The 12,659-nt window shown below is 44.6% G+C and overlaps 1 protein-coding gene across 3 annotated transcripts in view; it reads left to right on the forward strand.

Moving 5' to 3' along the window:
- Positions 1-10,345, forward strand: part of GYG2 (glycogenin 2) — a 31,051-nt gene extending 20,706 nt beyond the window's left edge. For 2 of the 3 annotated variants that reach the window (XM_024756290.1, XM_024756288.1), the window contains 3 exons: positions 4,273-4,377; positions 5,534-5,641; positions 7,626-10,345. In XM_024756290.1, the coding sequence (XP_024612058.1) occupies positions 4,273-4,377; positions 5,534-5,641; positions 7,626-7,781 (369 nt within the window). In that variant the 3' untranslated portion in view covers positions 7,782-10,345. The remainder of the gene's footprint in view (positions 1-4,272; positions 4,378-5,533; positions 5,642-7,625) is intronic. The other variant, XM_024756289.1, reaches the window with a different exon arrangement.
- Positions 10,346-12,659: the final 2,314 nt, after the last annotated feature.

Consider the following 12,659-nt stretch of genomic DNA (forward strand, 5'->3'; position numbering starts at 1 on the left):
GAGCATTTCTTATGTGTTGTTTTTCTTTTTTCAGCAGGACGTTTTCATAGAGATGGTTTGCCCACATGCTATTAGAGGTTGAGTTGGAGTGAAATTGGGTTTTGGTGTTTGTGAGGGTTGGTCTTTTTCAGGTTCTCTTTTCAGTGGAGTCCTAAATGAAAGCTTGTGTTTCGAGTGTCCCTCTTGGGTACCTCATTATTTATGGGCTCCTCAGGGCTATAGCCTTTCACTTGCCTCGAGGGGAAATAAAAGAAATATATATGTGTGTGTGTGTGTATGTGTATATATATATTTTTTTCTTTTTCTTTTTTTGGTCTAGAATTTTAAGTTGCTTTTGGCAGAAGGTTTACTGGGATACAAGTAGCTTCACCCATTGATGAAAGTGGAAAAATTCCTCTTCGGTTCTTGAATAGATTTGTATATTTACATTTTTTAGTTTTCACCACCTCTTGCAGTCATAGCTTTCACAAGATGATCGCCCGTGGTGTAAAGGTGTGGGTCTTCATCATGTGTTCTAAACTTATCTGCTCGGGTTGTGTATGCGAGCATTCTGTGTCTGTCTGTTGGCGATCCGTTCCCTACACAGTCTGGCTTTACGATACTCTCTTTCTGCTTTCATCTTTCTGGGCTAAGAGTCATTGGACTCTCAAGCTACTTTCCATCCTTCAGCTGCTCTGTCTTCTTTGACCTGGGAATCCTCCGAATTGTTTCCGATCTGAGAGTCTCTCTTTTCAAGGTGACCCAAGCTTCCAGCAGCTAGTTAGGGGGTATGGATCAGTGAAATACTGATCATCTAAGGAGAAAAATAAATGCAAAAGTCACATTTTACGTAGGTGTGTTCGTAAGCCTGCCAACCATTGGCTGAAAGGCTGGCCTTGCACCATCGTATCATCAAATCCTTGTCTTTGAATTGTCTCCTGGCTTTCTGCACGTGTGAAGAACGACGTCCCTATTTGTGGCTAGGAAGAGTAAGGGGAATATTTACTATTACTGTTTCAGTTTATATTTTAGTTGTTAACGTTCATTGTTTTTTTCCTCTTTTTTTTTAATTGAAGTATAGTTGATTTACAATGTTGTGTTAGTTTCAAGTGTACAGCAATTAAACATATATGTACATATATTCTTTTTCAGATTCTTTTCCATTATAGCTTATTACAAGATATTGAGTATAGTTCCTTGTGCTCTACAGTAAATCCTTGTTGTTTACCTATTTTCTACATAGTAGTTTGCATCTATGTCTAGGGGTCTTGTTCAGAAGTTTGTATCTACGTCTAGGGGTCTTGTTCAGAAATGTTAGCATGAGTTGACATAACTTCTTTTCCTGTTTAACTTTGTAAGAGTCTAACACATCTGCAGAAGACAAACGGACAAGTTGTATTATTAGCTCATCCTTTCTTATCAAGTAAATAATCCTGAGTTAAATCTCTTCCAAGGAAGGATAAAGTTTCATGGTGGCCCACGTGGAATTTATTTATGTGTTCTTTCTTGAGAGAAATTAAGCTGACAGGATTGACTTTTTCCCTAATCCGGTTCAACTAATCTTTCTGAGATGACTCAAATCTGTTGGCAGTTAACCGTTTGCCAGGCTAACTGCTTCGTCTGTCCGTTACATCAAGTGTCCCTGCCGTGTACGATTAAAGAACTTGAGTTTCAGGGACAGTAAGTAATTTATCCAGTTTCTTTTTTTCAATGGGTGTTAGGATTCAAACTAGAAAATTCCACTACCCAACCCTGATTGGATGAGGAAATTATTTATTTTTATGGTATTTATTATTTGTAGATAGTGCAATTATCTCATTCGTCATTTTTTTCTCCCTAAAGGTTGTTTTGGTGTTTTGTACGCCAGGGACACTTAGGATACATTAATGATGTGGATTGAATAGGGCTCGTAGAGGGCTTGGTGGTCAGAGAGGTGTGAATTCAAATCCCCCCTCTCTCACTTGCTACGTCTGGCATGTTTAACAAGTATCTCTGTCTGAAAGTTCAACTTTTCCTCAGTAAGAGAAGGGATCAGACTCTCGACGTCATGGGGGTGTTGTGAGATTAAAAGGAATAATGCGTAACAAGTTTATGAGTTTAATTTAGGAACCAGTGTTGAACACCTAATAAAAAGGAGCTGTTACTATCCTGGCCTTTCATGTTTTGGATAAAGTTATCATTTTATTTTCTACTGTAATTATTAGAACTTAATTTTATTTTTGGCTTTCACGTACATAATCAAGATCAGGAAGAATGAGCCCATGTTTTTTGTTTTTATTTATTTTTTAAAATATTTTATTGAATTATAGTTGATTTCCAGTGTTGTGTTAATTTCTGCTGTACAGCGAAGTGACTCGTTATATGTATAAATATACATTCTTTTTCATATTCTTTTCCATTATGGTTTATCACAAGATATTGAATATAGTTCCTTGTGCTCTACAGTAGGACCTTGTCATTTATCCGTCCTATATATAATAGTTTGCATCTGCTAATCCCAAACTCCTGATCAATCCCTCCCCCCCCCAACCTTGGCAACCACCAGTCTGTTCTCTGTATCTGTGAGCCTGTTTCTGTTTTATAGATAAGTTCATTAGTGTCGTATTGTAGATTCCACATATAAGTGATATCATACGATGTTTGTCTTTCTCTGTCTGACTTACTTCACTTAGTATGATCATCTCTAGGTCCATCCATGTTGCTGCGAATGGCATTATTTTGTTCTTTTTTATGAGCCTGTATTTTAATTGGCACTTTCAAGTTGACGAGATAGAAAAAGCAAAATTTAAAAAGAGCAACTTTATGAACACAGTGTTATCTTCTACATTAAAAAATTTTTTACTGAATTTCACCAAAAATGTACTTCTGTGCACTTTTTACTGCCAACTTACTTCAGTTTCCTAATGTCCTCCTTTACCTCTGCCTCAGGACATTTGCACGTGCATGCTGTCCTGCTTTTCTCACCATTGTCTCTTTCTCACCACGTCTCCTACTCATCTTTCAAACTTTGTTCCAGATGTTACTCCTTCAGGAGTCCTTACCCCTCCTGACAAGGTCGATCTGACCTTGATAAACCTTCCTTTGGTTCTCTGTCATTTTCCTTTGCAGAATTTTACAGAATTGTCACCTTATAGTTGTTATTTGTGGAACATTCATCTCTCTCCTTAGACAGTAAGCTGCATGAGGGTGGCCCACTCTTTGGTCTTCCTACTTCACTCTCTGTGAATATCCTTTGGACGCATACATAGGTGCCTCCGTTAAAACAGGGATGACCTGCCCTTTCTCCAAAACGGGAAAGCTGGTACCAGAGATTTGGGAGCTGGGAGTATGAGTTGCCAGCCTCCGCGTCAGGTCACCTCACTCAAAATCTCTGGGGCAGTGGCTGGGGAATCTGCCTTCCCAGGATGGAGACTTGTGTAGCTCTGTTTGACTGCCACAGTCGGGGTCAGCCCAGTCCACGACACAATTCCTGCCGTGTGTTTGCCGTGAGGATGGGCAGGTGTGTCCACGTTCTCTTCTTTGTGGCCGACGTTCATTAGTTACATTGCTGGAGCCTTTGGACTTGAATGGGCTCCAGCCTAGGGGCACGGCCTCGGCCCCCGACCCTGAATTCATCGAGGTGGGCTAGCTACTGTAATAAGTAGCCCCCCAAATACATACAAGTGTATTTCTGGTGCGTGTCACACTCAGCCAAGGTGGTAAAGATGTGCTATGGTCCACGCGGTCTTGTGGGCGTCCAGGATTCTTCCCCTTGGCCTGCTCCATCACCATCCAAGGAAGCCCTTGTCCACGGTGGCTCCTTAAGAAAGGGTTAGGCTCCCATGAGGAAGCCATCCACCGCCTGTAATGCATTAAGTCGTGTCCTGTGCATCTGGGATGATCTTTGCTACGTACCACCCTTGGGAGAGCCGAGAAACTAGTCGCTCAAATGGTTTTCCGTAGGGTTTCGTTTTCCTGTGGAATTCCGGCTGAAATTGGAAGAGGTTGTCTGCCGAGGGACATTGCTCTTCACCTGACCTGTGGGGACAGAGGGTAGGAAACGTGTCCCCCACCTCAGCACCCAGTCTGGGGGGGACTCACGTCACATCTCCTCAACGCCGTGGGTGAGAATTGAATTCATCACGTGGTCCTGCTTAGATGCAAGGAGCCCAAGACGAAGCAGCAGACACAGGCATTGGCGAGCTCCTCTGAGCCATATTTGCCGTATTTGGAGGCAGAAAAGCATCAGTTGGGTGTCTGTCGTTATTTGCACGAAGGGTTGTCCTAACTTGGCGTTTGCTTTTTTTTTTTTAGATGATAGGTTGGCCGGAAATGGAGACTTCCGCTGGAGTGATGTGTGACCCGTTGTCACCACCCTCCGCCCAATTCGCAGAATTCGCAGGGACCCAAACCAGCTCGGTATAACTCACTTCTGTTTCTTTCTTCTTCTTTTTTTTTTTTTTTGTACCGCACAGCCTACGGGATCCTAGTTCCCTGACTAGGGATCGAATCTGCGCCCCCTGCCTTGGAAGTTCAGGGTCTTAACCACTGGACCTCCTGGGAATTCCCTACTTCTACTCCTCAAGCATGGCCATGTCTCTGCATGCCTGTCCATCGACCGCCAGAGGAGATGCCCCATGGGCTTCTTCGCCATCCTGTGACCTTTCTAAAAGGTTTTCCCATTGTGTTGTGATGAGTCCCTTTATTTTCGAGGTGGATAGGAGAACCGGTTGTCTATTCAGATTTTTTTTTCCCTCCTCCATCACTGAGTTCTGTGTTGGTCCTTTGGTCATTCTCTTATATCTTGCTTTAGGAAGACTCAGAAAAGAAAAAGATACAACATCAAAACGGCCTATATGTCTTCCTTAATTTTTCTTAAGTTTTCGGGACAACTTTGCACCCGTGTTTCACATCACTGTTCAAGGATTATGGCTTTCCCTTTTTTTTTTTTGCCCCCCCTAAATTTACCCACATGAATCTGGGCTTTTGTTCCCAAGCAGCCTCAGAAGATTAAACCCAGACAGACTCTTAATCTCGCCGACAGACCATCTTAGTCAAGTGCTTCCGTAGACATTTGGTCTAAACTAATTGCCCCTCTCTGAAAAGTATTTTTGTTGTTGTTTTAAAATTTTTACTAGTGTTGATTTACGATGCTGTGTTAGTTTCAGCTGTACAGCAAAGCAAATCTGTTATACATACACATATATCCGCTCTTTTTTAGATTCTTTCCCCATATATGTCATTACAGAGTATTGAGTAGAGCTCCCTGTGCTATACGGTAGGTCCTTATTAGTTATCTAGTTTATATATAGCAGTGTGTATGTGTCAATCCCAGTCTCCTGATTTGAAAAGTTAACCTTTACATCGCGTGACAAATGTCATCATCTCATCTTGTGAAAGAAAAAGCTGGGGAGGAGTTCAGAGTGGCAAAGCACACTAAATGACTTACTTATTTAGCACAACCCATTCGTTTGGTCTTATTTTCCCAGGAAAAAAGAGTTCTCTGTCATTTTGGTTAAGACTGCGGTGCTGTGAAGCCCCCTGCAGACTAACGATGGAACGGTTATGTTTCTAGCAGCCCGTGGAGAGCGTGGAAGGTGGCCCACCTGAGGAAGCCTTGGAGCCACGCCGGGAGCCCCCTGTGGATGTCACCAGGGACCCCAGTCTCCAGGACGCTTTGGAGGTGGTGTCCTCATTGTTTGCCTTGTCCAGCTCTCCTGATGGATGCTGTGCGCTAACTCAGGGGCCGGCTGTGTACACGCACTGGCGTTACCCCCATTTCGAGCCTCGCTTGTGGAGAGAAGAGTCCGCCTGCTTCTCCTGCCGCCTGAGACCCGTTTGTCTTGCGTTTGCCCGCGGTGGTCGGTCCACCCTCTTTCCTGTCCTCTGCTCTGATAATCATACCCGTTCTCTCTTCAAAAGCTGTTCTGCAAAAGTTAATTGAAGTTATGGGGCTGTGCTGTGTTTTCCTGCAAAGTGAGCTTGGAAGTTCATGCACGTTGTCTAAAAAGACGAGCGTAAAAGCTGGGAAATTTGGTGGTGGTGGGGGAACCTTTCAATCCAAATCGAGCATGCGTTGATTTCTTCTTGAAGAAGGCAGTGAAAGATGCTTTCTTCCTGACTCTCCCTCTTACAGATGCTCTGGTCTTAAACTTCAGGCTCTGCGATGATGCTTTTAATGAAGGCTCATTTCTCTCTAACCATGATCTCGTAATACCTTTTGGTCTTTTAGAGCAAATACAGCTCTAGAGCTGAGAGTTGGGTGTAGGGTGAAAATTCGTATTGACTTTTTGGATTGTATTTTTGTCTGTTGAGGCTGCTGTAACAAAAACACCGTAGTCTGGGTGGCTTATGAATAATAGGAGATGGATTTCTTGGTGTCTGGTGAGAGCCCACTTCCTGGCTCACAGAGGGCGTCTTGTTGCTGGTTCCTCACATGGAGGAAGGGGTGAGGGAGCTCTCTGGGGTCTCTCTTCTTTTGAATTTATTTTTTAATTGAGATATAGTTGAATGTGTCCCACTCTTTCCAGAAAGTTTTCATTCCCGGGAACTCACGGAGCCCCAATCCAAGCGCTCTTAGCGGGGAAACGTGCTGAGTTATCCTGGAAAAGATCTTGTGTTCACTCTCGCAGTTTCTTTGAGCAACACGTCGGCAGTGTTTCAATAAAATGTGCGGGGATGAGTGTAGAAAGCAGAACCTTGTGTGTAAAAACTCTTTGAAAGCATCGTGGCGGATAAACGGTGGAGAAGGTGTTGCATGCCTAGCGGATAGAAACAGTAGCATAACTGTCTGGTGTCCAGCACTGTCCTCCCCCCACCCCCCCTTTTGCTGATCTATTTGCGTGCCAACCAAAAGTCGTGTGTGTGTGTGTGTGTGTGTGTGTGTGTGTGTACACATTTGCGTATTTATAATTTTCCTCATACGTATCCTTTAAGAAGATGGAAACCCTGCCATGGCAAGAAAAAAAAAAACGATTTAAATTAGCATTGAAATGGTCTTGCCAGGCTGTCCAAAATGTCATACGCTTTATTTACACAATTTGAACCTTTTCTTCATTTCGCGTGGTTTGGTTACACACAGGGATACAGAACGTTTTTTTGTTTTTTTTTTTTAACTTTTTATTTTATTTTGGAGTGTAGTTGATTAACGATGTTGTGATAGTTTCAGGTATACAGCACACTGATTCCGTTATACATAGATCGGTATCTATTCTTTTTTCAGATTCTTTTCCCATTTAGGTTGTGATATAATATTGAGCAGGGTTCCCTGTGCTCTACAGGAGGTCCTTGTTGGTTATCCCTTTTAATTATAGCAGATACAGAACCTTTTTTTGGTGGGTGGAAAGATCAAGATCATCATATAAGCGTGTGTGAAAGGGTTTAGTGGCTAGACATTAAAACAAGTCTTAGGAACAAGGGGACACAAGTACAGTGATAGAGTATACAATTCAAAAAAGTCAGACCAACAAAGCCTCTTCTTGTAAGAAGGTCGTATTAAATTCAGCGTGTGGTTTGTTCAGAAGCAAAGTGTCAGCACCGTCTCCCTGAGACGTGGTGAGGTTTCTGTCTGTGGAACCGACTGCTCAGCCAGGTGGATGCCCGGGCCGGCTTTCACTCTCTGACAACAGTTTTTCTAACACCGTCTCCTGTGGGCTTGTCTTCCCTAGGTGGACCTGGCCATCTCCGTCTCCGAGATTTCCATCGAAGAAAAGGCACTGAGTCCCGATGAGGAGCGGAGGAAGTGGGAGGAGGGATGCATCGATTACCTGGGGAAGGATGCGTTTGTCCGGATTCAGGAGAAGCTGGACCGCTTCCTGCAGTGATGGTGCCGTGGCGTTGGGTGGCCCTGTTCCATGAACATCTCGAGTCCTTTCCGAGGGAAAGACTCTTCCACGATGTGCCTCTCTTTATGGTTGACCAGCTTGAGTGCCTCATGTCAGTCACATGGTCCATCCAAAACCCAGCTCAAAGGCCTGTGTGACCCCAGCTACCCATGCCTCCTGGGGGTTCCCCAGGAGGTTGCATCTCCTTTACACCTTGTCGGCAAAAGGGAACAGGAATAACCTTCTGGTCAACCCTGGGTCTCTGGTCTTGCTTGAAGGAACTCAGGATTCTGTCCTGGGCAGGTCCTGCCGTGTCCGTCCTACGTAGGGTTAGATGTCACTGCAAAGTTTCTGTCCCAGTGCCCGTAACACAAGGAGAGCTACTGAGTGCCCTGGGAACCTTTATTCAGTGCCTTGAGGCTTTGCAGAATGAAAAGTCCTTTCTGTGAAGACGAAGCAAACGTTCGGATGCCTTGAGTGTGACTCCAAGGCACAGCATGGCTGAGAAACACCAGAGCTGTGGTTCCTCTTCGGCAGAAGTACCCAAGAGGACTTCCAAGTGCATTGACAGATGCCCCATGGAGATGTGTCAGAGATATTTGGAAGGAAGATTCCAGCTGGCTTGGGAGAGGTGACCGCTTCCATGACCTACTGGTGTAGAAGAACCAAGGGTTTACGCTGAGGGGTGTCTGGTGGCCATGCGCTCACGGTAGCTGGATCTGGTTGAGGCTGTTTCGAGGCAAACCTGTATGCGGCCCAGGACACCAGGCTGCCCTTTGCTGGGTCACACTACCTCACTTCACAGTATGGAGTCACTGTGCTCTGCAAGCCATGTCAACTCGGTTCTTTTGGGACAGTTCTCCGTTTGACGACACTAGACACTTCATTCCATGAGAAAGCCTCACCTCCAGAAGCATCCGGACATGAAGGCGGTATGTTGGAGCTTCTCCCAGGGTCATTGCTGGCTGCCACCGTAGGGTAATTAAAGCTGGATGTCAGTCGCTGTACCGAAGAGAAGGAAATGTAGTTTTTAAACGTTCGAATGGTTCATCACACGTGTGCAGTTGAAAAGCACGAGTTCATTAGACACAGGTTTGGAAGAAGCTTGAGAGGGCTGTGTTCAAATCCATCTGAGATCTGGGCGGACTTCTGGGCTTCGTTGTGGCATTCACTTGTGTGAGGTGTGAGCTGTGGAGGGGTTGTTTCTTTTTATCTATGGGTGAATGATCGGTAGTCTTGGTTGGTTTCACACAGATAGCTTCAGGGGCTACTTGGAAATAGCCATAGGGACATAGTCCTTGGGTGGGTTGCATGGGGTGATCACCAACCATTAGAGTTATCCCGTAACTTTGTGTTGGGGAAGGAACGTCTGTGCTCTGAGCCATAGGGTTGGACTAGAAGAAACGGGAGCCTGAGTCTGGCATCCGTGAGAGGAGGGTTCCAGGAGATGAACATCTGAGTCCGGTCCAGCTTCTCTGGAGAAGAGGATTCTCCCAGTGCCTATGGTCGATCGCTCATTGGCTTAAAGTGTACGCTTAAAATGGACTTCTGCCGTGCGTCCTAGGGTCAGTCCTCACGTTTGGATAAAGGCTAGCACACTGCAATTAAAATTTTAAGACAGCAGTGGGGTCTCCTTCTGATGTGTGTTGGGGTGTGTTCTGAGCCATTGGAATAACACAGGAATGGGACGCCTTTGTCCTGCCATAAACGTAAATAACCAAATGGGTTTTTTCAGAATTGATGGTAGCAGTAAAATGAGTAGAACTGTTTACTTCTTACCTTTGGAAATCTCATAAGTTCTCTCCAGGCATGCTGCCTACTCTCCTAGCATTGACTCGTCCATCTCACCCATCCATCCATCCATCCACCATCCATCCGTCATCCCTCTATCCATCCATCATCTATCCATCCTTTCATCCATCCATCCATCCATCATCCATCTATCCACCCATCACATGGTTTTTTGAGTTCTCTCCAAATGGCGGGCACTCTGACACGTGCTAAATCAATACATGAGAACGTACAAGAACCTATAAGAACATTTTAACGACGTCTAAGTAATATCCATCCAAGAGGTATCATACGAGGTTATTTCCTGAAGAATGCCAATGCCAGAATTCGGGCTGTGTAATGTCAGGACTGCAGAATTAGCATAAGTTGAATCCTTGAGAGATGTGATTTGACCTATACTATCACTAATATTTTGGTACATAGGAGTTTTTTTTTTTAAAAAAACACATTTAATTGTTCTAGAAATATTATCCAGTTATTTTGGGGCAGGATGAAATGGCAGGTGAAGAAAAAGCATTTCCAGATGTATTGACCTGGCCAGCTGGATTAAGGTGTGTAGCTTTACAGGAACACAGCAAGTATTTTTGTTATTCAAGGTCACTTGGTCAAGTCCTGGCGCTTGAACGCACAGGAGTTACCCTAATGCTGATGAGTCTCGGTGTGGAACTGCAAACAACTTGAACTAAAATAGGGTTTCTTTTAGCCACCACCCCTGAATTAGGAAAAGTAGACCAATTCTCCTTCCCGATTTCATAGGTCTCTGCCCTTTTAGAGTACCATGCCATTTTTACCTTAGTGCCTTAAGGTAATGTCTTTTTCTTTCTTTTTTTTTTTTTTTTTTTTTTTTTTTTTTTTTTGCAGTATGCAGACAACCAGGGAAGCCCGGTAATGTCTTATATACCACTACTGTCTTAATATTTTTTGTTGTTCGGGGTTTGTTTGTTGTTTTTTTGAAATTTATTTATTTTATACAGCATGTTCTTATTATCTGTTTTATACATATTAGTGTGTACATGTCAATCCCAATCTCCCAATTCATCCCACCACCACCACCCACCCACCCCCCGCTTTCCCGCCTTGGTGTCCGTCCGTTTCTTCTCTACATCTGTGTCTCTCTTTCTGCCCTGCAAACCGGTTCATCTGTCCCATTTTTCTAGGTTCCACATATATGTGTTAGCATACGATATTTGTTTTTCTCTGACTTACTTCGCTCTGTATGACAGTCTGTAGACAGCACCGATTGTTAACCAAGATAATAAGCAGAGAGAGTCAGCAAGTTTACTATAATAAGCAAATTGTATGATTTATAAAAGGGGAAAAAATGGGAAGGAAATCGCGAAAAGAGGTGGCGTATGTATACATATAACTGCTTCACTTTGCTGTATAGCAGAAACTGACACAACATTGTAAATCAACTATATGCCAATTAAATTTTTTTAAAAGTTAAAAAAGAAAAACAACCTAGCACTGGACTGTCGCCAGAACAAACCGCTAATGGGGGAGAGAGAGATGGGACTTGATGTCACGTAGACACTCACACAGCTTGGGGATGGGGACAGACATTCAGAACACGGAACAGGATGGGCTAGTGCACAGCACGGTGATGAAAGCTGACGGTACTGTATTACGAACTCGGAAGTCGCTAGGAGAGTAGATCTTAAAAGTTCTCATCACCAAAAAGAAAGGGCAACTATGTGATCTGGTGGAGGTGTGAGCTCATGCTTGGTGGTGACCGTTTGGCAAGATTTATAAACATGAAATCAGGGCTTCCCTGGTGGCGCAGTGGTTGAGTCTGCCTGCCGATGCAGGGGTCGTGGGTTCGTTCCCCGGTCCGGGAAGATCCCACATGGCGCAGAGTGGCTGGGCCCGTGAGCCATGGCCGCTGAGCCTGCGCGTCCGGAGCCTGTGCTCCACAACGGGAGAGGCCACAGCAGTGAGAGGCCCGGGTACCGCAAAAAAAAAAAACCATGAAATCAGGACTTCCCTGCTGGTCCAGTGGTGAAGACCCCGAGCTTCCAACGCAGGGGGCGCAGGTTGGATCCCTGGTCAGGGAACTAGGGTCCCACATGCCATGTAGTGTGGCCTAAAAATAAATAAATGGATCACAGAATTTCAAAAGTAAATAAATACATGAAATCATTATGTTGCAACCTTCAACTCACACCATGTTTGCATGTCAATGATAATAGAGCTGGGGAAGAAAGAAAAAACAAATCACATGCATTGGTCTCTGGTGGGTCCCCCACCATGTTTGGGCTTGACAACCCCAGTCTGCGTGATACATGCACGGATTTCCTGGTGGGGTTAGTTAACTCTGCCAGCTTGTTGCTGCTTGCTATGCGAAATAACTTTTCTAGACGGCCACTCCTTGGTATCAACAAAACGCACAAAAATATTTCTCTGGCCAAGTGCTTTGTAGGACATGTTGAAAGACATGCCCTTTTAGAGCAGTTTCTCAAGGACTTTTTTTTACCCCCTGCCTTTTCCTGTAAGTTCTTGGAATGAGTCCTTTACTAAGTCATCCAAGAACTATTTTTCGATTATTTACTGTTCAAGGAACCAGGAACCTCTACAAGAGATTTGTAAAAATATAACCTTGGCAGTTTGGGAAAAGACAGTAGGAAAACAAGTTGGGAAGAAACCCTTATACTGCTTCCTTTTCAAAGCAATCTGCTCTGGTAGGTGTCCTTCTAAGAGACAGAAGAGGAGAGACACAGACACAGAAGAGAAGCCCCGGGAAGACAGGCAGAGACGGGAGGCACGCGGCCACAAGCCCAGGGACGCCTGGAGCCCCCAGAAGCTGGAAGAGGCAGGAAGGACCCTCCCCTGGAGCCTCTGGAGGGAGCGCGGCCCTGGGACATCTTGACCTCAGACATCTGGTCTCCGGGATGGGGGAGGATGGACTTATAGTGTTTAAAGCCTCTGGTTTGTGGTCAGCTATTGCAACCACCCCAGGAAACTAATACACACACTCTCTGTCAGCCTGTCTAGATCTCAGCTCTTCATCAAGACTGTGTCCTCCTCCAGAAAAGCTTTTATAGACCTTCCAGGTTTCAGTAGTGGGCCAAGACCAGTAGAGAAAGCACC

Source organism: Neophocaena asiaeorientalis, unplaced genomic scaffold, assembly GCF_003031525.2.
Source record: "Neophocaena asiaeorientalis asiaeorientalis breed wild unplaced genomic scaffold, Neophocaena_asiaeorientalis_V1.1 scaffold69, whole genome shotgun sequence".
In the NCBI taxonomy this organism is placed as follows: Eukaryota; Metazoa; Chordata; class Mammalia; order Artiodactyla; family Phocoenidae; genus Neophocaena; species Neophocaena asiaeorientalis.